Source organism: Gouania willdenowi, chromosome 10, assembly GCF_900634775.1.
Source record: "Gouania willdenowi chromosome 10, fGouWil2.1, whole genome shotgun sequence".
NCBI classification, from domain to species: Eukaryota; Metazoa; Chordata; class Actinopteri; order Blenniiformes; family Gobiesocidae; genus Gouania; species Gouania willdenowi.
The window spans coordinates 23642924-23670843 of record NC_041053.1 but is presented as its reverse complement, the minus strand read 5'-3'; the positions used below and the strand labels follow the sequence as shown (position 1 = coordinate 23670843).

General features: G+C 41.3%; 1 protein-coding gene across 5 annotated transcripts in view; it reads left to right on the top strand.

Moving 5' to 3' along the window:
• ebf1a (EBF transcription factor 1a) overlaps positions 1-23572 on the top strand; it is a 66170-nt gene extending 42598 nt beyond the window's left edge. Inside the window, exons 9-17 of one of the 5 annotated variants that reach the window (XM_028459536.1) lie at positions 748-878; positions 2796-2922; positions 11401-11489; positions 15877-15942; positions 16327-16489; positions 18321-18500; positions 20038-20235; positions 20438-20506; positions 22649-23572. In XM_028459536.1, the coding sequence (XP_028315337.1) occupies positions 748-878; positions 2796-2922; positions 11401-11489; positions 15877-15942; positions 16327-16489; positions 18321-18500; positions 20038-20235; positions 20438-20505 (1022 nt within the window). In that variant the 3' untranslated portion in view covers position 20506; positions 22649-23572. Of the gene's footprint in view, positions 1-747; positions 879-2795; positions 2923-11400; positions 11490-15876; positions 15943-16326; positions 16490-18320; positions 18501-19908; positions 20236-20434; positions 20507-22648 lie in introns of those variants that run through there. The other 4 variants (XM_028459535.1, XM_028459537.1, XM_028459539.1 and 1 more) reach the window with 4 other exon arrangements.
• The last annotated feature ends 4348 nt before the right edge of the window (positions 23573-27920 follow it).

Sequence of the window (27920 nt, the reverse complement as noted above, 5' to 3'; positions counted from 1 at the left end):
TTTGACAAACCTTTTATTTTAAATAGATGCCTTTGTGGAAAATAAATTAAAGTTTCAATTGTGCAAGATTTTGTCTCTTCTTTTTTCAACTTATACCTGAGATGTTTACTGTATACAAAGGAACCGTGCATACATTAACTACCGTAGTAACTTTTACTTTGCGTACTAATTAATTGAGCTACTTTTTACTTGTGCTTGAGTATTTGTATGACTTACTTGTACTTGTACTTGTATTTGAGTACAATTTCAATCAAGTAACAGTACGTCTACTTGAGTAGGATATACCAGTACTCTTTACACCTTTGGTCATGTGTTCCAGATAGAAGACGTGACCAGCTGAGCAGGAGCTAAGTGTTTAGTTAATGAAGGCAGGGTATTCAGAGGGTAGAGCTACTGTTGGCTCTCCTCTGTTCCCTGGCCACATGGCCTTTGATCAGACACTGAGCACACCTGACATTTACACACCCGCACACTTTGCCACGTGTCATAAAACAAGCACATTGCGGCCGCCCTCACACGCAGGGCAGGGGTGATGTTTAATAACGGGGTGCGTATAATCACTCTGATTAGTATTCCTCGCTCACCCGCCGACCTCAGGGAGAGAGGAGAGAGGTGATGTATGTGTGTCTGTGTGTGCCTGAAATAGAGAGAGAGAGGAAAAGAACTAGGCTGTACCATGGTAAGGTATTTAGCTGAGATGTCATTGGGTTAGTCAGCATCTAATATATTATGTCTATTTTTTTATAGCGACTCCCAGCATCAAAGCCATCAGCCCCAGTGAAGGCTGGACCACAGGGGGTGCAACGGTTATCGTTATTGGGGATAACTTCTTTGATGGCCTTCAAGTCATTTTTGGAACCATGCTTGTCTGGAGTGAGGTTAGTCAACATGTCAATTAAGTGTGGCAGATATAGTAGATTAGATAATATTAACGTTAGCTTTCCTTATTCCATACTGAGCCCACAAAAAGTGAAGCTAAGCTCCATTGTGTAAAAAGTTAGTAGAAAATATTTGTGATTGTGTTTCTCAACTTTCACAGCTTTTCCTAAAGCCACTATTTGTTGTTTGTGCATGTTTGCACATGAAATTAAGTTTTTATACTTTAAAAAAATATATAATAAAGTGATGACTGACTATTAGATCTACCGAGAAATACTCCAATACTAAAAAATGTACTTTGATTTTGTCCTGTTTTTATTGCTCATAAAGCTTATATAACAAATTTTATGTATTACTGATAAACAAAATGTGGTGTGCACCTATTTATAAAAGAACACATTAAAAATACTTTTTAGAACAATTTCATACCTTCGAGCCAACAGAAAAACTACACTACCCACAGCGTAAACAGACCTGTGGCCTCTACCTCCCACAATGCACCATGCCGATCAATGAAAGTGCATCATATCCTATCCAAAATGGTGGTTCTCCTTAGTTCATGCACAATCATTCTAAGAAGTCCTTTTAACATATTTTGTGTATTGGTAATACATACAGTATTTTCACTACCCTTTAAAATTGTCTTAAAACACCTTAAAAAGTGCACAATTTTAAGAACAGTTTGTCATTTGAATTACAAACAGCTTCTTCAAAAAAAAAATGTGTCATTATAAGTTAAAGAAAGAGAAGTACATAATAATTATGGGCATTTATTCAGCATCAACAGGGTAACCAAGTGGTTTCTGTTCATCTTAACAGGGAGAGTAATGGCACTTTAATACCTGCTCCGACTGGCAGTGCATTAACTACAAAATTGATCAAAGATTTTAAACGTGAAATCCTATTTTTGCAATCCTTTCTGCATATCAGAACAAGAAAGTCTGCATCTCTTTTTACCTTGTGGCAGCTTTTATTTCACTCATGCTCCTTATTACCTTAATCCTTGTCTTTCCTTATGTTATTTCCTGGCTTTCTGAAATATGTGCACACCGTTGCTACCGTGAAGAAGCATCTGCCACATGACTAAAATGTAAATGTAGTGTAGCCTATATGTGTAAAATTGAAGGTCAGTGAGCAGTGCAGCTAAACAGCTTTCTCTTTAGTAAAGGAATAATAATTCTATAAAAAGCTCCTATATCATCTCACTGAGAGGTGAGCAGGGCCAGACAATGGGAAAATGAAAGCTTTGCTAAGTGAGCAATAAAAGGGACAGTTAGAACGACACACACACAACCACAACCACACACAGGAGAAGCTCTGGCAGCAGCATTGATAGCTTTTGAACACTGCTAGCTTTGAGTGCTAGTTCACTATAGCGTACAGAAAATGAGCACTCACCCGGGTCTCATCTGTGTTTTGTGTTGTTACCATTTTTCCTTCAAAGACCCTTCAGCGTGCGCACACTTACATGGCGAGTGGGCTCATCAACCGCATTAAGTGAGCCCGTTTGAGACACAGTGCCGCTTTAATACGACTAACAGCAGCGAGACAGCTTCAGCTGACAGACACAGCGACGAGGCCAAGCAAATTATACATCTACTTATACTATTCAATATGTGGAGGGAAAGTGTGTTTTATTAATAAACAGATAACTGCTTTTGAACCTCTCGTACAGAGTCCACGTCGGCACTGATAACCATCCTGAGCCTCACAGTGACATTGCCTGGGGCGATGAGGCCACCTGAGGGCTTTAGCCGCAGCATGTTGTTTTCACGCTTATAGAAAGACAAAACAAAAAAAGTCAAAGCTGTAAAGAGAAGGTCTGAGATGAGCTGAGAACATTCCCCTGGGCTGATTTTTTTTTGGATCTAAACTTTCATTGTGTTAATTAGCGTCCCCTCTTTGCTTCTCCGTAGCTGATCACCCCTCACGCCATCCGTGTGCAGACTCCTCCCAGACACATCCCTGGGGTGGTGGAGGTCACACTGTCCTACAAATCCAAACAGTTCTGCAAAGGCACACCTGGACGCTTCATCTACACAGGTAACCACAGTGTACTAAGATGAAGCACCTCTATTTAGTGCAGTACAAAAGGATACAAGTTATTGAGATGTTTTAGAAATAGCCATGATAAAAACAAACTAAAATGTATCTTTCTTTTTTTTTTTTATAATATTTATTTTAATGATGTGTATAAGGAACTTATTTTGCAAAGTAAAAAGTTTAAAAGTCTACAGCTTAACTTTCTTTGAAGCTTCCGAGTCCACTCAAAGCACAAGACAAAGTCATGTTACCTTTTGTGAAAAATGATCAGTTCCTGTAAATACTTACTAGATGTGTTTTGGGAGAGTTGTGACGTATTAAAAACAAGTGTTATTAATGTCGGTAGCTTCTGATTTACCTTCTACCACAGGGGTGTCAAACCCATGTTCTCTCAGGAGCCAAATGCAGAGTAGTTTGATCTTAAGTCGGCTGCAGGTTTTTAGCTGCTTCAAAAAAGCATTTTCAACCTTATTGTGCCCTAGTTTGCACTTCACTGTATAAATGATAGACACAGTAGGTAAAACTACAACAATAACCAAACAATAAATTATAGATTTCTTCAAAATTCGATGTTTTTTGGGCAATTTAGGCAAAGTTTGTGGTATTGTTTGCGAGAAATTGTAAGATTTAAGAAAAACTTAAAGTTCTTTTAACTATTTGACATTAAAAATGACTGCCATCGTGTTATATAAGCATGGGAAATAATGTAGAATTTCATTGAAGTTGCGTATTTGGGGTGGGGGGGCTGAGATATCTACAGCTGAATTGGTTGTTTTTTTTACTTCCTCTTGTGGGTTGAATTGGCTGCTCTACAGGGCTGGAGTTTGACACAATGACCACAAACTTGCAACTGACTGCATTTTTGTTCATTTCAGTTGTCAAAGCCCGGGTGTTAGTTCTCCTTATCAGATGTGAACCATCTAAAACAGTGTTGTTTTCCCTCTGTGGAAAACAAATCTACATGCTACATAGATTTAAAGTCAATACCTTGACTCAATAATTGTGAAGAAAAAAAGCCTGCTGATGATCATACAAGGAAAGGTGTTGGCCCTTTTCTATGAAGCAGTTGAAGGTCACGAGCCGGTTTAACCTTTTGATTAGTGGGATTATTGAGAATTAACCCTGTCGAAAATGTGATTCAGAGGAAGAAAGAAAAAAAAAAAGGCCTTCGTCGGGAGTATGATGTGATTTTGAAGGCCTTTGCAGAGCTAACATACCAGCATGCAGAGTAATGGTTGTGCAGTGAAAAGAGCGACAGAGAGAGTGAACATGAAGCAGCGATTAACCAATGCAGGGCCACAGGTCCTCTGGGAGATTGTGAATCACACAAATCTGTCTGTAATCTCAACCCCTGATAGATTTAGGCTGTAAGCCTCAGCTGGAATTGGCAACATTTAACAAAATAACACTTAAAGAGATTTAAAGTGTGTGTGTCACAACTCACTTTCTTACTTTATTTGCGACTTGTATGTCACAGCTACTGTTTACTGAAACAGGCAATGCTGTGCACCATTTGAGTACCAGTGCAGGAGTTTTTATTTTTATTTTTTTGTTGTGGCTATGCATATAAATGCACTAAAACATAAACAAGAAACTGCAACACTAAAGATAAAGGCCAGATGGGAGGGTTGCATTGCCCATGCCAGAACTGTCCACCAGCACACACACAGCTTGCCAAAACCATAAAGATGAGTGTGTGCAGCCGTGTCTGTGTGTATGTAGCCTTTAAAATGTGCAAGGCATGTGGGAGCCCCATGCATAAATTCCTATTGCCTCCCAGCCCTTCACTCTTTCACCTTGTCACATTCACTTATTCAAAACTTGTTTCGTTGAATGAATTCCCTCCAGTTTCAGCTTCTCTGCTTCTACTGAGGCACTATGGGGGAAAATCTCAACAGGTGAGGTAGCAAGAGGTCATTCTCTGGGAGCTGAACACATAACCGGACGACACTGCTTGCCAAACGCTGGCGCCTTCACAGTTACAGTCAACCGTGTCAAAGCATTGGGCCCAGTTCTTGTGTCTGCCTCTCACAGTGGTCTTTCATTACCACTTTCTCATGCCTTGGTTTAAAGATGAAACCGATGGGGATGGAGACACGTGACGAGTTTTTTGAGGGTGGGGGGAAAAAAAACGAGTTTTTTTCTTTTTTTTTTTTTTTTTTTAATGCGGAGTGATTGAATTAACAGAGAAAAGGAGGAGATCGATGGGTGAGGATGGAGATTTACCAGGGGCCATGTTGCCCTCCTGGGTTTGTTTGGCACCAGTTTGAGCCCAGTTGCCAGTGGGTACTAATCATGGAGGATTGGCAACACTGTGTGGCAGCTTGCAACCAACACACACAGTCAGACACACACACACACACACATCAACACAGTGCACACTAGCAAACATACATATTACACGTGCATGTGTTAGCACACGCACACACACACACACACGCTGCTGAATTACATTGGGGACAGCTGGCATTGCTAATCAACTTCTGCTGAGGAGAGGAAAGCGAGCAGCTCACAGACCTAATTAAGTCAACACATACCCAACACTGCTGCTACTGCTGCTTTGCAAACATATTCAACACACACACACACAAACACACACCATTATGTATAGGTTTATTGCGGCTCACACGCATGCATCCACACACTTCTTTGTGTGAATATTGATACTCTCCAGCCAGTGGAAGCCAAACGGAAAGACACTGGGATGTTATTTCTGGACCGAGGAGACAAGCAGGGGACTTTTTTTTTGGTCCAGAGGAGATTGAGAGAGAGAAGCTATTACAGTAACGTGTCCTTTGTCGTCTCTGAGGACTCTTCTGCCATTAGACTTCTGAAAGCTCAAATTAGACTCATCAAAGGCAATTAAGTTATCCACTGATAAGAATAAAATAATGTTGTTTTTTTTCATTCTCTGCAATTCCTGTCTTTTTTTTTTTATCCCCTTATCCCCCTTCTGTTCTTTACTCTGCTCTCTGCCTTACCCGTCTCTGGGGCTCCAAGCTCTCCCTAATCTCTCTCTTTTTCTCCTTCTCCTCCTGTCTGTCTCTCTCATTATCAGGTCCCCCCCCCTTCCCTTTACACCCCACTGTACAAATGCATCCCCATGTTTAGTTGTGCATCACCTTCTAAGGGATTGCTGTCTTTGCGACATTCATCAGTGAAGCTCTTGCCTTTTATTTTTCAGTGCAATATAAAGTGATAATACCCCAGGAGCAGGGCCATGTGTGTGTGTGTGTGTGTGTGTGTGTGTTAGTGCAAATATGTTTGTGTGTATGTGACACAAGGATGCTGGTCATAGATTGAGGGAGTTGATGAATCACCTGTGTCGTTCAGAAGGCAATCCCTCCCTCCTCAGTATGCAGCCTTGTCTGCTTAGTGCTTTCACCACAGACTCTGCTGATATTAAAAGGCTCTGCTGGCTCACATTAGACCTGGCACCATGTGCACCGTGCGCCCATCCACGCGCGCACACACACACACACACACACACAAACATTAGGGGTAGTTTTTCAGCGCTGAGTGCAGATTAGGTGTGTAGAAAACATCACTCAGTTGCAGTGAGGAGGAGCAGGAAATGTGAGGGAAAAGACAAAAGTCAAGAACAGAATTTAAACCAGCTGCTGCTAACATCGCTCTCTCTGTCTGAGCTCCAAATTAGTTTTAGGAGGCGGTGGAAAGACTTTTAGTTGTCATTTTGAACAGCTCAGACACTAAAGACGACACAAAAGCATGAAAAGTCTCAGAAGTTTTATGCTGGTATTTAGGTATTGGAATGTCTTGGGTTCCAATAGTAAAAGTACAAGTGCTTTGCACAGAGTTTAAAATAATGATTACAAGTACTCACTTTACTGTAACTGAGTTGCTTTAATGGGTACTTGTACTTTTTCGAGTATATTTCTAAATCAGTGATTTTACTTTTACTCATGTTTTAAATGAAGTAAAGTAATTCTTTACATTTCCACGCCCAACCATTGCTGAGTAAATTATAATTTTTTTTGTTTTGATATTATCAATGCACGTTGTGAAACTGCAAAAAAATTAAATGACCAGACAACAATCAAATGCATTACATCACAGCCGATGAACCAGATTCAACGTAATGCACCGCATCAAAACAGCATTTTCTCAGAGCATCGCAGATCTACAAACACTATGTAACCCATGATGACAAAGCATCTGTCAATGGTGTTATTTTATTTTTTAAAAGAATTGAACATTTTGACAAACCTTTTATTTTATACAGATGCCTTTGTGGAAAAAACATCAAATTGTGCAAGATTTGTTCTCTTCCTTTTTAAGTTTATACATGAGATGTTTACTGAATGCAAGGGAACCATGGTAAGATTTATTACCAAAAATAAACGTGGGGTGTGAAAGTAACTAGTAACTTTTACTTTGAGTACTATTTAATTGAGCTACTTTTTACTTGTATGAATGACTTACTTGTACTTGAGTATAATTTCAAGTAACTACTTCTACTTCAGTCGGATATATAAGTACTCATTACCCTTTCTTCAGTTTAAAACATGCTTTCCATGCTATTCATGCACAGTATCTTAAAACAACAAAGTCATCATGTGCTACCAGGCAAAAGCTCATCACCTCATCTTATGTTGAGCTACTATTTTTTGTCAAGTTCCAATGAGTGCAATATTTAATGTGAAAACCTGCTTTACATATTGTTTTGACTAAATAAACCATTCTCTAATAAATGTACTCAGTATTCCTAAACATGATGCACCGAATCTACAAGCATGCATGAGCACATGCACGCGTCACGCTGTGTAGTCATCAGGCAATAAACGTGGGGTGCAACCAGGAGCCAGTCAATTACTTGCCTTGCCCCTATTTGTGAATGCTGTCTTTTATTGAGCCTGGGTGGATGCCTGACGTTGATTAAAATTGCTGGTCTACAGCTGGAGACGAGGCCAGCTGAGATCGCTGCACACATCCATGTTTACTGCACCCAGTGTTAACTGCGAGGAAATTCACACCTCTATTTGAGATTAAGATTAATTTTCTGCACCATGTGGCTTGTCTTTCCTTTTTAGTGCATCTCACTCTTACATTACAGCAGCATCTGCTTACATGATGATGATGTAGATGAATTTCGAATGTAGATTATCTCATATCCCACTGAAATGGGCAGATTCCACCAGAAGGAAAGTTGTTTTTATTATTATTATTATCATTATTATTATTAGTTCTTGTATCTTCATGCAAGCGTACACTCTTCATTTAAAAATCCCCATATTTGCATCCATTCTCTGAATATCAGGTATAATTTTCTACATGCGCTTTTTTGGCAACAGATAATTAGGGCTTAGGTTGTATAGTTGCATCCACACCTCCATTGATTTGTAGACTCTCTGTGCCCCCTCCCTTTGTTCTATTTCTCTTGCCTTCTTGTCCTGTTTCAAGCTCAGCCCTTTCCTTTCCTTGAGGAGCAAAAAGCTTTACTCATCTGTTTTCTGTGTATGAATTTCCAGCCATACATTAGTCTCCCTGACATGTTCAAGCGATGCTTTATTTAGCTTGTCGGATTCTGCAAATAAACGCAATCTCAGGGTTTATGGAAAAATGGATAAAAATTAGATTGTAAGGTATTGATCTGGATTGTGAGCAGTTGGTGGGGGTGTTGTGTGTGTGTGTGTGTGTGTGTGTGCGCGATGTTGAGGGGGCTGCTCTCATCTGTGTGGCTGGGGAGGAGTGGTGGTGGGGGGGGTTAGAAATGAAGCCGTAATTCAGGGCTATTGAACCCCCTGCCACTGGCGGCATCGATCGCCAGGCAGCGCTTATGAGATCACACCTGAGCACTGGAGACTGCAGAGGAGAGGGAGGGATGGGGGTAGGCGAGAAGGAGGAGGGAAATAGGGATGTAACAAGGGAGAGCAGAGATGAAGGGGTAGGCAGTGAGAGAAGGAGGGAGAAACAAGGTTGTGATATGATCAGCTCCTTACCCACAGTCTGAGGGCGCGTTAGGGTGTTAACATCACGGTTCAGAGCCAATTACCCAACCCTGCAACTACGCCACCCACTCACCTTCTCACTCTGTGTTGTGACACGGGAGGATAAGGAGACAAGGCCATTGGGCACTGACTGTATATAGTTTCCAACCTTTCTTGCCCATTTACTCTTCCTTCCCTTCTTTGTTTCCAGGACATCACTTCTCTCCTGACCTCTCAATTATCCCTCCATCTCCTTTCCTCCGACCCAAACATCCACCCCCTCAACACCCCAGCTTCCCCTTTAGCCTCTCCCCTCCTCGTTCTACCCCCTCACCCCTTCATACACACTCCCCCTGCGGCTCTGTGGGTTATTATAGTGAAATATGAAGCAATGTGGATTCTAGGCTTCATGAAATTTCCATGAGCATTGATCTGATCTGATGTGGGTGATTGCTAGGTGAATCCCTCCAGTCCAGGGCTGTTGCTCATCTATTCATTTATTTATGGCAGTTATGTTTTACTGGCTTTGATTTGCTCTTGTGGAGAGCGACAGCTAAGGATTATAAAAAAAATACCTGTATGAGGGAGTGTGCTTTGAATCCTGGAGTTTAGCAGCATTCCATTCTTCTTTGGAGGTAGAGCACTAATTCCTGGTGTAAAATGTGAGATATCAAGCATGGATATAAGAGTGTAAAAAGCCAAGATAATCCCTGAAGAGAAGCTGGGTAGCTGGTGGTGTGTTTATATGCTGTCCCTCACATCCTCAGGTTTATGGTCCTTGAAAAGGAACGTAGACAATCTCACTTCCTCTCTCAATTACTAAAATTGTCTTTTTATTTGTAATAGGGGTATCTATGTATGTCTTCGGGTTTTTTTTTTTATGCTATTGTTCACTCGAGGCTCATTTAGCACATTGTGGAGAACTGATAAAAAATTCATCATAAAAACAAAAGCCTTTGAGAGGAAAGAGCGGATGTTGTCAGAACAATCCCCTCCTCAGACTCCGAGACTAATCCAGGGCAAATCCTCCTTAAAGCTTTAGTGAGATCAGAGAATGGGAAAGTAATGTCAAATATTTGTCCTCAGAAATTATTCATACTTTATTTGTTGCATGTGATCATCTCATTGTTTTAGCTTATTTTATCAGTAGACCAGCTTGCCTGTAATGCGTGCCCCCCCCCCTTTTTTTTTTTTTTTTTCTGAAGCTGATCCCACCTTCGGCAACTTGGGATCCACTTTTTCCCCCTCTTTGCCTGCAGCTCTTCACCTTCCCTTTCATTCACTCTTTTGATTTACTGTAACCGTCCTGTGGGAGAGCTGTCCGAATATGTTTGTGTTGCAAAGACAGCGCTTCCCCTATACTTGCACTTTTTTATTCTCCTGTTTCCTATTTTTTTTGTGTTTCTACATTTGTGCTCGGGAAGAAAACCACGTTAAATTCACCAGAGGTCCAGCAGGACAGCTTGTACTCCTAGCCTCTAGGGGCCTTTTTTCTAGGGGCCGCCTAGTCAGGCTGTGGATGCTCAGATGTGAGGCGAGCAGGGCATCAGCCCTCAGGAAACGTCCAAGCTGCGACCCACGGGAGAAACAGACAGACGGCACAAACGCATACAGTCCATTCACACGGAGAAGAGCTTCTTTTCTTTGTTTTTACACAAATTGCAGATATTTCAGGTCATGCCTACGAACTTTCAAAGCAACAATACAGGCCAGAAAACTGGACAGGACAGTGGCTTTACTCTTTATAAGCAGTGGTGGGTAAAAGAGACAGAGACAGTACATTAGAGGGGAGTTATGTGTAGAGAGCACTTATCCAACGATCTTCCTCTGAAGTGTTTGTACTATAAGCCTTAGATCTTCATTGTATTTATTCTAATGTTTAAATATTCATGGTAAATCTTCTCATATTCAATTACTATAGCCCGACCATGGCATGCAGAGAGAGAGAGCGAACGAGGGAGAGAGCCTTCCCGGTTGCCGAGATAATCTCAGTGTGTGTGTGTGTGTGCGTGCGCGTGCGTGTGCGTGTGTGTGTGTGTGCGTGTGCGTGTGAGTTTTAGCTCCTAGCTTGTTCCCCAGAGCGATCAAGCCTTTGTTATATTGGGAACCAAGCTCTGTAATTGCTTATATTAGTCGCTGATCAACGCTAGACCACAGGACACACACACACATACACATGTACACACACACACAAACACACATTCACTTTGCCTGATTCCTGACAGTCTTTTTATTAAGCACTAAAGCGGTCGACAAAGAAAGATTCATTACATCACAGGCAAACAAAGAGCAACACTAGACGTAATAGAGAGCACCCAGATTTTTCAGCATGTTTAGCTTAGTGTTGAAATATTAATGGGGAAACGGTGCTTCAATTCAATTCCATCTTCTGTCGCGTGTTTCTCCCGCAGTAGTTCTCAGTGAAACTAACACAATGAGTGTTTTCTTTATTGATTATCAAGCAATTAAATCAGTTTTTATTCTTTCTCTTTCTGTCTCTTGCTATTCTATTCCATCTGTTTGCACTTAGCACTGAATGAACCCACCATAGACTATGGCTTCCAGAGGTTACAGAAGGTCATCCCCAGACACCCTGGAGACCAAGAGAGATTACCCAAGGTACAGTGACTCCGCTCCTAACCATGTTTCAGTGTTAATGCAGCTTGCTGAATGCAATTGTTTTATTGGGACGTCTTTTGATGCATGGACCCTTTATTTGGTTTATGATCAAGTGAGTGCAGACGGCAAAAATGGGTCACTATGCTATAGAAAAGGGATGGGCAAATCTATCACAGCAGGGGCCTGTATCTGATTCGAGGGTCACATGATCAACAGAATAAATTAGAATGACCAATCATAGCATTAACACAGGGGGAAAATCTAATCTGTCTGTTATTCTTTTATGTTTTGTCAGTTTTTAGTTATTTTGTGTGTTTTTGGAGTCAATATGTGTGTGTTTTTGCTATTTTTTTGTGTTCTTGATGGAATTTTGTGTAGTTTTCTGTCATTTTCTGGATTTTTGGGCTCACTTTCTGTATTTTTGTTGGTGTTTTGTGTATTTTCCTGTCATTTTGTGTAATTTTGTTAACAGTTTGTGTGTCGTTGAATGTAATGTTTTGTGCAGGTATTGCATGTTTTTGTAGTCATTTTGTTTGTTTAAGTGATTGTTGTCTCTGTCTTTTTGTGTAATTTGGAATTTTTTGAGTGTTTTTGTGTATTTTGTGTGTATTATGTTGGGCTTCATATTCCTTCCAATGTCTTGAATTACAGTTTTTGTGGGTTTGCTTTTGGGGCTGCAAAAAATTTTACTTAGGGGCCACATGTGGCCCCCGGGCGGCCAGTTGCCCATGTCTGCTATAGACATTCAAGTAAGCAGGACGCCATGCATTGCACACTCAAAGGTTTTAACTTACATTTATGGTCAATTTCCTTTTACACAAATGTTTTAGTCGTGCAATGGCACACAACTGACTTTATTCATCTTTTCACTGAGCTTAAGGTCATTTAGACTGGCAAAGTGCAGGAAGAAAGGGACGGATGAAGGTAGGAAAAGAGGGAGAGGAGGAGGAATAGAGGTTGAGGAGAGAGAAGCAGAAGCAGGTTAGGTGATCCATCATAGCTGTCCACTCTTACCTCCTGCTGGGTCAGTGGATCGAAGTCAACCCCGGGTGGACTTTATTACTTCCAGCACACTCACACAAATGCACACATCCGCAAAGCAGCGTACACGCACACACACAGCTGTGTAAGGCGCAAACACACCTTTGTGCCTGCACACACATACGACTACTACTAGGAAGTCACCATGAGGCACAGATGAGTGATCAGGTATAGATGCAGGAGAAATCACTTGTCCTGGCTGTGTGTCATGTCCAATGAATTCAAGACTTAGTCCAGTGAGTTTTGGTCTTTAGCCTATCACCCCCCTGTATTTCTCTAACTATCTCAATATCCATTCCTCTCTCTTCTTCTCCTCTTCTCTTCCTCCTTCTCCTTTACTTCCTGGTGTCTCTTTTTCTAAATGAACAGCAGTAGCTGGCAGACCCAGTTGTTCATTTCAACTCTATTGATTTGTTCCTTTATTGAGGTAATAACAGTTTGTTGACCACACTTCTCTCAACTGTTGGCTTCAATCATTAGAGCAGGTGAGAATGGAGGGCACAAACTGGTACCTTCTCAAACTGCAAGATGCATTCAGAGCTACCTTGGTAATAATGTCTGTTCAAGTGTTGGAGTTTAACACATAGCTTCCATATCTGAAAAGGAGTCTCCCTGAGAAAGAATCAGGCAAAATATACCAGTGTCCAGTCTATTTCCATTTAAAAACAGCCGCCCTTGCTATGTTGGGGCCAGTAGATGTATGCACCCAAGTCAGACTGAAGTGACTGGATAGCCAGTCCACTAGTTTTTTTTTTGTTTTTTTTTTGTTGAAAAGTGAATGGAGGGAGACATGGTAACAGGTGGCCAAAAATGGTCCAAAAGTGTCAAAAACGTGCCAAGAAAAAAGTGTATATTGACTAAAATGGGCCCAAAGCAGTCAAGAGTGGCCCAAAAATGTGTTGTCTTTAATGACAAAGGGTAGCTTTAATGAGCAAAATGTTGCAAACAATATTGATAAAGGCAAAAATGTGGAACAAAGAGAGACAAAATGTAGGGAAAAAGGAAACAAGTGCTATTTATTGGGCAAAAGTTAGCTTATTTGGATGAAAAGTGGCCAAAAAAATTCAAGAAAAGACAAAAATGTGATAAAAGTTTCAAAATAAACTTGCAAAAATGGACAAAAAATAGGAAAAATTTTAAGTTTATTAGCAAAAGGTAGCTAAAGTTTGAAAAAGTGCCCCTTTTTGAAAAGGGGCAAAAATGGGACGAAGGAAATTGGTAAATAGGGGTTTAAAATTTTCCCCTTTTAATAATAAAATGAAGTCAAATAGCCACATGTTGAGCATCACTGACTTAATAACGGCTTCTACGTGGTGTCTTGTGATCATGTATTGGTCTGGTTTGGACAGAAAATGCCAGGGCTTAATTTTTGTCCCAGTCCACCCCTGCTGGATAGCAAAGCTTGAAGGTGTGTAGCCAGGACTGGGGTGTAACCAGGAGGTCTGGACCTGGCTAATGAGTGAGCACCCAGCCAGACAAGGCCAGGACAGGCTCTGCTCTGGATCAGGTTCCCTTTCCTGTTGACGTAGCTGCATGCCAGACTTTACGGGAAGAGACCCTGCACCCAGGAAATGGTTTCCTCTTACAGCGGCAGAGCTTTGGAGGCAGCACAGCACTAACCACATTTATCTGTTTATCAGAAAGACTCTGGAGCGCTGCCTAATCACGTTTAGCTACTGGACAGATCCCTTTGCTAACGAGAGGCTGATAGGTACACATGGTACAGGAAAAGGGACAGGTTATTCAGGAGAAGACAAAAAATAGAAGCTCATTTGGTATAGGGGACGTTTGGAGAAGCAAACAGGAAAAAGACTTGAGCTGTATCATCGGTTCCAAAGATGTAGGAAGTGGTGAAAGATATAATGATTAAGCAAAAGATGTCATCTCAAACTGTTTTACACACCAGCTGCAGACATGTTTGGGTCGTAATGCCTTGCACATCCCTTATTTCCACCGTAACTTCCTCCTCCCCTACATCCCATCCTTCATTCATCCATCTACCTATCTAGCAATCCTAGGGAGGCATGGGGGCATCGAGGAAAAGCAGAGAGAAGAAAGCGAGGAGCAGTGCATACATACTAAAGAACCACTTACGTTCCTAGGGCCTCTGCATCTCTCAATCACTTCAAGCAGGCCTCCTCTTTGGTCTCCCCCGCCTCCTCCCTTTACCTCCCTCTCTGCCTCCCCCAGATAGTGCTAGTAATGGGAGGTTAACACAGAGGCAGCGCTCCCATTATTGAGTGAATTTAGCACCTCGGACAGCGCTCTACAATCTTTATTGCTTTGCTGACCCTCTCGTCATGTCCTGGGTGTGCTCGACAGCCTCCACATGTGCGGGGCTGAGTGTGCGGTCCTGCCCGTGTGTGTGTAAGAAAGTGAGGTGTGTGTGTGTGTATGTGTGCGATATGAGGTCTGATTGAAAGGCGGTGTGTCACGGAACAGAGAGCACACATGCTCCAGGGCTTGTTCACAGCGAGGGATACACTCAGGAGAGTATAACGCTCAGCGTGTGTGTGCGCGAGAGGAGGAAGAGGGAGAGAAAGAAATGAGGAGAAGGTTGGAGGGGAGGGGGCTGCAATTTTCTGGTTGTCGCGCCTCCAGCATATATCCTGGCCCCGGCACATTAACTTTTAAAAAGGGTTTCGTAGGGCTGTAGGTGTCTACATCACACACACATATAACGACTGCCTGGAGTCACACACTCATACACTCAGAGAGAGAAAAGGAGACGTAGCAAAAGGGAGAAAAGGAGGGTAAGCGTTAGAATACGAGCACAGAGAAGCAGCAACTCTACGTTAGGATAAATGTTTGATGTGGGAAATTCCACTTGGCGGTTTCACCTGAGCAATGATGTTCTACATTTATCACACAAAGTGGATGCAGGGCTATTCACTCAGATCATTACCAGGGTTAATACAGGGAAGTAGACGGGTGTGTCACCGCTGAAGAGGGGAGTTGTATAGCCGTCAACCTGATGATATGTTGTGTTAAATGAGATTGATGCCAGATCATGTAGGGTAGATTCATGATCCAGCAGTGACAGGGATAGGGAGGGAGGAGATGTAGAAGATAGTTGAGTGATAGAGAGATATGGGCTCATGTTTTATTCACAGTTAACAGTATCTTTTCTCGGCTCTCCCCAACTGCCCAGCGTGTAACAAAGTGCTGGGATAGACCTATTTCTCTTCATCCGCCGATCTCTCTTCTCTGGCACACTATCTGTTCTGCATTCACTGCATAATGTGAGAAGTGAAATGTAATAAAAGTGACTGAACTCCTTGAGCCGTCACACTCGTGATCAATTCTCTCCTGCGTTTTTTTTTTTTCTATTTCTGCTTGATTGTAGGAGGTGATTTTAAAGAGAGCTGCAGACCTTGTGGAAGCTTTGTATGGGATGCCTCACAATAATCAGGTACGCAAACACAAAACCACATTTTTCATCACAAACATCAATATCTCTCATTGTATGAAATCGTTTTTGCGGTGTGGACCCGCGGCGAGATCATGGGCTGTGATCTCTGTTGGCCTTTCAGCACTGTGCTATGTGCTCGTGCGCGATCAGGGACACACAAAAAGGCACAGGAGAATATGTTAGTGGAGGAGAAGTGTTTTCGTATTAAATCTAGAGCGCAGGGTGAGTGTGGAGACAGATGCAGAAGAGGAAGAGAAACATGAAAACATTAATAAAAGAGGGACAAAGGGGATTAGAGTATTGTTCAACCCCTTAACTTTTTATGTTTACTTCATTTTTTTTTTTTGTTTATTTCCACTTTAACTTTTTGCTGTTTTTTTTCAGGAAATGATTCTGAAACGAGCAGCAGATATTGCAGAGGCCCTCTACACAACAGTGCCAAGAGGGCACAACCAGCTGGCCAGTCTTGGCAGCAGCTCCGTCCATGCAGGCATGATGGCCGTGAATTCCTTCACGGGGTCAGAGGTGGCCCAAACAGCCAATCAGGGTGAGCAAACCACAACAAAAAGCTGTGATTTTTCTACTTCTATTCGAGTTACATCTCACTCTCTTGCAGTGAAAGTGTCAAAATGTGCTGCAGAAGCATCATTTTTCATGTGGGAAATTTAAGAACATGCCATAAATAGAAATTTTTCTAAAAATAAGGAGGGGTGGGGGAAGGTGGGGAAATTGCAGGACGATACAGGTGAACTCTTGAAATGAGTGACAGAATGACGGAAAGAGAGTAAAAAAAATGAAGAAAAAGAAAGCCACGGATGGAGTACAATGAGGAAATATGAGGGAGACCTAGGGGTGTGTATATTAGACTGGGGTCGGTAGTTGTTTGACAGAGAGAGATGTGGGTGCAGTCAATGGTGATTCATCACATTTATCAGGGGAACTAGAGGAGAGGCGATAGAACAGCCTCTGGATGTGTCTCAATAATTCCAATGAGCTTCCGCAGCCCTTCATCTTCATCTGGAAACATCCACAGAACCATGAACAACACAATAGAAATCAGCTGCTTAACCTGTGGTGTGTTTAAATTCCATATACAATGAGCAAAGCTATAGCAACCGGTGCCCATGGAAAAGTGTGGTACAATGAAGAATTATAGCAGAGAGCATCCCTCATTGTAGGAGAGGACAGAAATTCTTGATGTTCAATCCTGGCAATTTTTTTTCCACCGGTGTCAGCATGTTGGACCTTTGGTATTTATAGTCCTTCTTCTTATATAGTCCTCCTATGTTCACTGCCCCAATGAAGCTGAAAGAAGCAAAAGGTCCTGTCAGAAATACTACCTTCATTCCTAATAAATTTCAGAGGAGCTGTAAAGGGATTTTAGTGTTAATTGCCTTATCAATATATTTAGTTTTAAAGAGAAGCTTGTCGTGTCAAAGGGCTTTTTGTTTTAGTCATCAGATAGCTGCTACATTCTGCCCTCTATACTGTGTTTCTTTGCTTTGTTTCTGATTTCTTTTAGCACATTGTTTTCCCTGTGCTTGTATCAGATACTTGCAGTCATTTCTAATGTTAAACAGTTGAAAAAACACAAAATTCCTACAAAATCCCTCAATTTTCCTCAAATTATAACATAATATTTCCCTTAATTTAATAGAAATTGGTTACAAAATCTAGGAAATTTAAAGTGAATATTAGGGATGTCCCGATACAACTTTTTCACTTCCGATATGATACTGATATTGCAGCCTTGCGTACCTGCCGATACCGATATTGATCCAATACAATATCAGCACGAATTATGCATACTTTTATGACTTATTTTGTAGTGTGGAATGTTAGAAAAGGCTTGATCACCTGATGTTAGTCAAACAGAGAACAATAGGCAGCAATAGTAGTGTGAACCACAGTCACATATGGATTCATATTATCGGAACATTTTATCGGAGCACTTATATCGGTGACTTTAGATGCATATAAAATCCAATATTCGTTTTCTGGCTGATATCGGACTGATATTCGATATCAATATCGGATCGGGACACCTCTAGTGAATATCCTGTTGGGACTGATATCTGTCACTTATTGCTTGGATATGATCAGTTTCTTATATATTCAGTATTTTATGTATACGTAGAAGTGCAAACTAGGGCACAATAATGTTGAAATTACTTGTTTTCCCACAAAACATTTGTGGCCCACTTGAGATCAAACTGCTCTGTATTTGGCCCCTGAACTAAAATGAGTTTGACACCCCTGGGTTAAGTTATGAGTTATGTAGACATGCTGCATGAAGGCTTTCTCATTCCCTTGTGTCTGCTACTCGCAACCCCTTCTAACACCTTCTCTCTACTTCTTATTTCTTCCCCTATCTGTAGGTTTCAGTAGGAGTACGAGCAGTGTGTCGCCTCACGGTTATGTCCCCAGCTCCACTCCGCAGCAGAGTAGCTACAGCTCGGTCTCCACTAGCATGAACGGCTACGCTAACTCTGGCATGGCAACCTTGGGCACTTCGCCCAACTTCCTCAATGGATCTGCAGGCAACTCGCCCTATGCTAGTGAGTAAAAAAAAACAACTCGCACTCTCTTGAAACTGATTCACAGGACGGTAGTTGAGCTGCAGATGTGGATACGAGAGTGGACACAAAGTGTTGCAGTTTAGCTGGCTCATCTGTTTCTTTTAAGAGCAGAGAGTGAAACGCAAATCCTCCCTTTATTGGCCAGGGTGGCAGATCACCTAACAACCACTAATACACAAACACGCACTCGCGCACACACACACACACCACCATCACCACCACCACCTCTGCTCACACACACTCACCCGCTACATTAAAGACCCTTGATTAAATCAATAAACTAATTGCTAGAGAAGCAATTCCATTTCAGCTCTTTGATTCCAGGGTGTTAACAAGTATTTTAACAGGCTCATCGGCCCCACACAGACACTTTCAATCAATGGCCCCTCGGCCTGCCTTTGTAGGTCCAATTTTCATTAATTGATTAGTTAGGCCCCCTTCATAAATGGATTATGACTTTATTGCAAGGATTTGTCAGGAGGAGCCATAAAAGCTAAGTGTTGGATAATAACAACAATAAAGGAAGAAGGAGATATCAGAGGGCAGGTGAAATACGACTCAGTTGATTGTAAAATCACTGAGCAGGAAAATGCTCTTAGCGTATTAGCAGACAAAAGAAAAACCCCCGGAGAAGTGGATGGATGGGATGATGTCAGAGGAAGACGATATTTGGGTTATAAAGATAACCTTTGAGTCAGTTTTGTCTGTGGCGCTTCCGGCAAAGGTTTACAATAGCCAAAGTGATATTAACCAACACCTAATGTGTCAAAAGCTGCTGAGACAACTCTTCCTTCCATATGTTCGATCATGTTTAAGTGCCGTACAGCCATACTAATGAGATTAATGACCAATAATATCCAAATTGAAAAAGCAATTAACACTGAAATGGTTTAATCAGTAAAACAACATTCCAAGAATGTCTAAAGGGGTATAATCTTGCTATCTTTGCCTTCTTGTGCTTCATTGACAAGACAGGCAAGCGTGAGGAAATGTCTGTCTGTCGTGCAGATGATGCAGCTCATTTAGCTTAATTTACTGCAACCACGCACTCAAGTGCCTTGTTGAGATCTCCTGCACGATTATCTGTAATGAAGGAGATGTGTGAAGCCTTGTTTGTAAGTTGCCCTAAAACAAATTATAGGCAGAGCCAGCTGAGTAGGTGAGAAGATGCTTATCACCCTGCTGCGCCTGGTGCGCACAGGATGACTCATCGAATCAGGCCGATAGAAAAACAGCTTTGTGCTATTTTTTACACCAAAGTTGTTGTTTTTTTTCCTTCTAGCTATGAAATGTTTGACTAGCAGGTGATTTCTTTATTAGCAAATAAGTCTGAGGCAGTTGATCTGAATCCAACACATTATCCCTCCTACCATCACCCATTGACCAGTCCCTTTCTGTTCGTCCCGTCTGCCCGTCCTCTGCCCTCGGTCCTCTCTCTAACCCCTCTCCGTCTTCGTCTTCCTCTTTTCCGCACCACTCGATCCTTCAACCGTCCTGCCCGTGTCTTTCTCCTCAGTCGTCCCGTCCAGCCCCACCATGGCGTCATCCACCAGCCTTCCCTCCAACTGCAGCAGCTCCTCTGGCATCTTCTCCTTCTCTCCGGCCAACATGGTGTCCGCCGCTGTCAAGCAGAAGAGTGCCTTCGCCCCCGTCGTCCGACCCCAGAACTCCCCCCCTCCCACATGCACCAGCGCTAATGCAAACGGCCTGCAAGGTGAGCTGGATTTGGAGCTGCGGTTATTATGTACATTAAAAGCTACTAGTTCTCACCCTCAAGCTTTTATGCCTTCTCTTTCCACCTCTTAGATTAACTAATTTCCCACTTTTCCTCCAATCCTCCTTTTCCTTCTTCCCTTTTTTTTTTTACTTCTTTCTATGCCTTTCTTGAACCCTTCTACTCTGCGGCCTCACAGTAGATCAATCTTTTGTGGACTCTAGCAAGTACTCGTCTGCCAGCTCTCTGCAGGGCCTGGCCTTCTCCTGAAGTACGTTGTTCCTCATTCATTTTTTCCTCTTGCTTGTTTTTTTTTTTTTTTCCTCCCAAACCTATGCAATCTGCTGAGCTCGTTTTGCACTGCCCTGCCCAACTCTTCCTTGTCGTTTCTTTTTAATTTTTTTTTTTTTATTTGTCACTCTCAACTTGTCAGCGAAGCCATGCCATGTGTTCCACTTCCTGTTTTTGTTCCGTGGGTGTCAATGTAAGGGGAGAGCAGGGAGGTAGTTGTGCCCCTATGGGTCACTCTGTTCTCTCATTTCCATTGAATGCAGCACGGGTCCCTGTTAGTCTAGGCAGGATGTTGCATGGTGTTGAGTTCCTGAGTGAGAGAAATGATGGATGGGAATCTTTATCAGAGCCCCGAGCTAAGCACTTCCTCACTTCCTCCGTTGGCGTTGATGAGCGCTGACCAGCGTGACCTGAGGCCCAATGGCCACCATGCACTGATCACGTTTACACACACACACACACACACATATATAGTATATATAGATATAACTATAGATATATTTCTGGTCATCTCAGCAACCTGGGAATTCTCTTAATAAATAACCTGAGAATTAGTAGATTTAAGAGCGTGGTAAATCAATAAGAAGCAATGTATGTTGGAAAGAATGAAAAATTCTTCCTCTGATGGCTTCTCTCCTGAAAAAAAAATGAGAGATCTATTTGATTAAAACTGCCTTTGACATGCTCATAGATTACTGATTTCATCACCCCCCCCGTCCGCTCATCCTCACCAGATTGTCCCTCATTCTCCCTCCACATTCCCTCTCTTATGATGTACATGATGTAACTGCTAACAATTATCGGTGGCATCTCTTTGCTTGAGGCTGTGCAAATGATGGCTTTTGTGATGGAGTTTAATGTCGCTGCCAATGAGCGCCAATGAAAACTGTCTTGACTCACGAGGCCTCAGAATGAACAGATCTTATTGAGGCACTGTCATCATTGTTTGCCGGATGCATATTAAGGTGTACGACGATCAGATTTGTGTTGTAAAGCCACAAGCAAAAATGTGTGAATTGCAAACAAAAAAATAAGACTTTGCCAAAAAAAAGTCATCTAAAGAAATAAAACAAATTACTTATAATGTTTCTACGTCCTGCTTTTTTTACTTGTGATTTTTCACATTTTGCTTTCGATTCTGACACAAACGACCCATGTGGGTGGAGTTATTAGGAGTGCGTCCTCATCAGTGTTTGGAATAACGGCATTAGGTAACGGCGGGTTTTTTTTCAGTAAGGGGGTTATCTGACTAATTACTTTTTACACCGTTACAACGCCCTAAACGTTACATTATATCCAAGAGCGAACACTTTGTCGACATCCGTTGTAAGCAACTCCAATTTAATCAAGCACCTCACGACACACGCATCTAAAAAATCTGAATTCTTTGACATGTAGCAACTTTTTAAATTGTTACTTTCCTTGCTTTTGATTTACTTTTGTTATAGAGTATAGAGTAATTCAATTACTAACTAAGTAGTGAGTAACTAAAACTAATTACTTTTTTAAAGTAACGTTCCCAACACTGGTCCTCATTGGTTAGTTTTGAAGGACAGCTCAGTGTCCCAGACATTAATCTGTCTATGCTATCTATCTTTGGGGGGAGGGGGGGGGGAGTATTAACCCAAACACTGCATGAAACCAACAGAAGAAGAAGAAGAACTATGGTGTTATTTGGCCACCTTAATTACACGAGATCGCTCAGAGCAGACACCAAAATCGAGGGCGTAAAAACAGCACATCGTGCATAATAAACTGTATTGTGGCTTTTAAAACTGCTCTGGGCTGTGGACGCACTCCTAATAACTCCACCCACAGGGATCGTTTGTGTCAGAATCGCAAGAAAAATTAAGGAAGCACAAGCAAAAAGGCAGGATGTGCAAACATTGTTTTATTTTTTTTAGACATTTGAACATAGTCTTGTTTATTGCTTGTGATTAACAAATATTTGCTTGTGTATTTCGTGCACAAATCTGATTCCATATATGACTGCTGTGATGACGGATACGACCCAACAATCACCCCACTGACGTCTCTTTCATTCTCTCCCTCCTTCCTTTTATTCTTTCTACACTCCTCCTTCCCACCTCTCGCTCCGTCTCTCACCTTTTCTCACAAACAGCGATTCCTGGGATGATCGTTCCACCAATGTAGGGCATCGCTGTAGATTTGGAAAACGTTGATAGGAAAAGACACAGTAGCAGGAGTCTGACATGGTCTGGGTTGTACGCCAAACCTGAACTTGGAGGAAGTGAAGAAGGAGACGCCAGACTCTGCGAAACTCAGGCCTTTCAACTGGGATTTCATCAGAAGGGATGGGGAGACAGGAAAATATGGGACAGTTCCAACCTTTGTGATGTTATTTCCCTCTTGGTTGAATTAGTGTAGCTTCTCCGACACCGCAGCGTGTACAGAGACTGATAGTTTGCCCACAGTGTGACACTGACCTCATGAAAGGAGCATTTATTTATCTTTTTGTTTATGCCTGTAACGTTTGGGTTTGATTACTGGAGGCCCCTCGCCGTCTAACTCGCACAAACAACAGTGAATGAAGTCTTGGTTTGACCGTGAAGTTTACGCAGTCTCTGTCACAGCAAAAGATTCTTTTATCTGGCTTAGGCTGCTCAGAAAGAAAAAACCCCACAAAAACAACACACTACCCAAAGTGAACAAAAGCGTTAACAACACAGCTCAAAACAAAACAGACTTACTGTAAATCATAAAAAGGAACACCCTGACTTTTGCTGCTAATTATCTGATAACCTAAAGAAAAACGGACGATAAGAATCATCCTTTACTGTTTTAACATTAGGAGCTATGCTACACATTCTTATTTTTTATGTAATTTGGTTCCTTGGTTTGAATTTTAACAAAACTGTGAGGATTGAGCTCTTTGCAATATGCTTTCCTGCTGGTCACATAAAGAAAAAAAAGGTAAAGATTTAGCCTGAATTGACCTTTTAGTGAAAACTTGAAAAGCCTGAGGATGTGTGCGTCCAGCCAGCACTGTACTGCAGGAGTCTAGCAAATGTCAAATTAAAAGAAAAGCGTGATATATGTGATATATTTTTGTATATATATAAAAAAAAATAGTTGAACTTTTCATTTCACGTTTTTTTGTTGTTTTTTTTTTTTTTTTTTTTTTTTTGCAATAGCTTTGGTTTAAAATGAAAACATTTGTCTTAAGGCAGCTTCTAGGTTTAGTGTCTTGTCAATATCTCATCGGCTAAACATGAGAAACATAGATTTGGATACAAAAAGGGGATTTCTGTAAAATATTCTATAAATAATGTATTTATCCCTTGTATTTGTACATTGATTCTCACCCTTGTTTAGTTGTATTGTGTAAGTTTAATACAGTAAGCGGACATGTTTCACTGTGTTTTGCTTGGTCATTGACTGTTTGTTCTCACTATTTAAATGTGACTTTTTCAAATCTTTTTTTTTATTATTATTATTATTATTATTGATTGTTTTGAAATCACTATACCATGCTTTAATTTGTTGATTTAAAATCATGCGCTTGTCTATTTTTGTATCATTTGTAAGTTAATAAAACAGTTTGCTTTTTTTCTTTATGAAAATGTTTATTGTATGGCGAAAAGGTAGCATCCTATTGAGAGTGTTTGTTTGAGGTAGATTTTTTAAGAGTTTAAACACACATTAATATATACTGTAAATCTATATCTTTTGGTTTGGACTCTGAGGCTTTCAGATTGATACTGTTCTTGAACTGATAATATGCATGGGCTCCTCTTTTGAGTGACTCTTTTTTTTATGTGTGTGGAAACCAAGAGATCTAAGAAACTGCTCTGTTTTTTTTTTTTTTTTTTTTTACTTTTGGTTTCTATTTTTCCTCCCCTCCTTTTTCTTTTCCTGTGTTATTTATGCCTGCCTACATACTGTATCTGTATGCTATTTTTTTTTTCTCTTCCTGCCACTGTAATCTTTACCAGCAGTCTAGATGCCTTAACAATGCAAACCCATTCTTTGTTCAATCATGTGTACAGTTTTCTACCCTCACCACAATTGTCTGTTGCCACAGAAGAATTCATGAGAACTTTGGGACAAAGCACAAACCGAACAGTTTTGGTGGTGAAGACTAGAAACAAAGAGCCATAACTCAACCAATCATACACACTTGTACAATAACGCAGCAGTGGTGCGCTTTTTCAGCCGAGCGTAGATCACGACAGTCTTCACAGAGACACTTTTGTCTTCTTTTTTTTTTTTTTTTTTCTCGTAGCCATTATGTAGCGTTTCTTGATAGATGGAATCATTTCGACGGCATGACGGTTAAACTTGTCATTACCCAAAGGATCGCTGTAGAATGACGACACGGTGTCCTTTTTATTGCCGTACAGAGACGCGTAGCACAGTCACAGCACAATTTTATTCTCACACGGAGTCAGCAAGCTGACGCCTGTGTCCGACAGCCGATCCCAAAAGCCATCTCTCCCCGCTTTAGCCTTCAGACAATACGGCTTCATTACAAGATAAACAGGACGAGACCAAGTGGGGATTGCATGAAAAGGCAACTCCTTGGCCCATATCAGCCATTTCTGTAGTCTTTCGTGTCTACTGTGTGTCTTCAAGCTGTTGCTGGACAGAGAATAGGGCTTTTCTCTCTGCTTTTCTTTTCTAGAGCTTGGTTTTGTGAAGTGGGTAGAAAGGAGCGTTTTTACCAGAGGCGCCTGCTGACAGACGAGGGGTTTTTCAGGGGCTCATGTGCCTGTGTCGGTCTGGGCCGAAAGCAGGAGGGGCCACAACGTATCTGTTTCAAATGAACTACAGAGGTCTGTTGTCATACAATGGCATCTTTGTAAGCAAAGTTCCAAACCTGAACATGAGTATCAGTGATAGTAATAAAAAGTTTTGTATTTAGGTAACAAACAACAACAAACAAACAAACATAAAAAAAAAAGATGCAAACCAAAATAGCTGGTGTCTATTTTTCCTCTGTTTTGTCTTTGACTGCAAAATCCATTGAACAGCTCTAAGATATGAGGTAAGAAAAAAAAATCTACTGTATAGATTGTTATTGTTTTTGATGAAAATTGAGCTGTAAGATAACTTTTTGGACTCTCACAATGTTGAATTAAAGTTACCTTTTGTCTGTGACTTTGTCAGGTGTCGCTTCTTTAAAATAATAGTAATAATAAAAAAATAATAAAAAATAAAAAAAACAATACCACATTTCAAAAGAGTTTTTTCATGTGTGAAAATGTCAGACTCACAAAGATGAGTGAAAGATTAGAAATGAGGGCTTGGCTTTGACCAGTTTCACAGGTCAGAAGTGGGGCCTGCTTCCCTCCCTCCCCCCCCCCAGCCTTCCTTCCTATAATGAATCTAATTCATTAATGCATTACTGATGGCATGGTGAACATGGTTAGCCTGACAAGTTTCCTCCTAAACATATTAGTTAATGATGATTCCAAGGTTATTAATTGCAAAGGCACCAGCCCACCATAATTGAGTCATCATTTGCATACCCGGTCATCAGCAGAAAATTATTATTTTTTGCATATCTAATTATAGGTAGCCACAATTGGATTAGATCATGAAAACAGCGGATCTTAGGATTCTGCTGACCTCCAAGTATTATAGGGTCTTTACAGTTATTGACGGTTTCCGTAGTGCCAAAGGGGAGAGTGTGAAGGCCTTGGTGTATACCAGTGTTTCTCAAATAGGGGTACGAGATAGCATTACAGGGGATACTTGAGTGAGAGAGAGAAAAAGTGGAAAATTAACAAATAAAGTGTCAGTCTTTGTCCCACCTCTGGCGTGAGATGACCAGAATAGATAGAAACTATAGAAATCAACTTATTCAGGAGCCACTAAATCAGTGTTTTTCAGAGTTGGGGTTGGGACCCCATGTGGGGTCCCTTGGAGTCTAAATTGTATCGCCTGAAATTTCTGAAAAATTAGTATTTGATTTTTTATTTTTATTTATTTTTTAATAAAAACAACACAGTCTTAAACAGATATGTCTATACTTTCCCTTTGTGAAATATAAATGCAGTTCAACTAGTTCAACTAAAATGCAGTTTAAAAAAAAAAATCTGAGCTCAAACATGATCAAAAACAAATTCTAGAAAAAACAAAAGAAAAAAAAAACGTCTTTGGGGTCGCCAGAAATTCTTCATATCAAAATGGGGTCACAATCCAAAAAAGGTTAGGAACCACTGGTGTAGACTAAGAACTTATTGATCAAAGGTTTTGATTGCACCGGCACTTTTTCATCTTGTATATCTGATGGCAGACTCTGCTGACACTGCAGACAAACACTGACGTGTTTGGAAGAGTAGCTTTATTGAGAAGTGAGATGTTTAGTTAAGAAATCTGCACTCTTTGTGTTAAGAAAAGTGAGTCCTAAAGCCTAATGTTTTGGATTAGCGAGCCATGCACCAGTGCTGGGTTGCATCTGGGATTTCTACTCCCAGAGCAGCACACATGCACACTTTTGCACACACACACACATAAGCTCACACACTCATAAATCATAAATCCACATAGACAAAAGGTGAAGCCATTTTGCTCTTTATTTCCTGCAGTTTTAAGGCCTATAGACTGGTCAGAGTGGGAGGAGGACAATAGTAGTGGGAGGCTGAGGGCAGCGTGGAGCCAGCAGACCTCAGAACCCTCAGGAGATGCAACATAAAAGACACTATTCCTGGAGAACGTCAGTGGATACTGCAGCCCGCAGAGCCTTCACACATCAAGAGAGGTTCTGTTGTGCTACTAGTAGCTTAATGAAATATATTAATGCACACATTCCTCACTCTTCTCCTTCTCCATCTCCTTTTTCTCATTCTCCTCCCTGCATGGACACATGAAGGAAGGAAGAGCGGAGAAGCATATTTGAAAGAAAAACAGGAGTCCCCATGGGGATCCCGGATAAAGAAAGGAAGGGGAAGAAATGGAGAAAGGAAGGGTGTGTGTGTAGTGTAGTGTAGGGGGTTTCAGAAAGGAGGCAGACCTATGCACAAAACACCTATCTGCATGTGTGTATGCATGCATATGCCTTCTAGTAAAGACATTTTCAGCGAGTGTGCGCCAACGTTTGGAGGTTTTTTCGTTTTGGAAGGGTGTGTGGTCGTTTCCCACAGTAATTATCCTTCGCCACTACGGCTGTCTGTCTCTGATCTGTGTGGTACCTGTCAGAGGGAGCCCAGCAGAGCCTCTGCTTTATATTCCCTGTAATTGCTGCTGCTAATTTACTGTGCGTTGGCCCTAATGAGTAGGGAGGTGATGTGCTGGGGTATGTAATGGATGTCAGAGAGATAGAGATAGAGAGATGGATTTCACTACTGCTTGCAGAGACATGGGAAGGGGGGAGGAGGGAGGACGGGAGGCCGTCAAACTGTGCGTGTTAAACAAGCATGTAGAACACT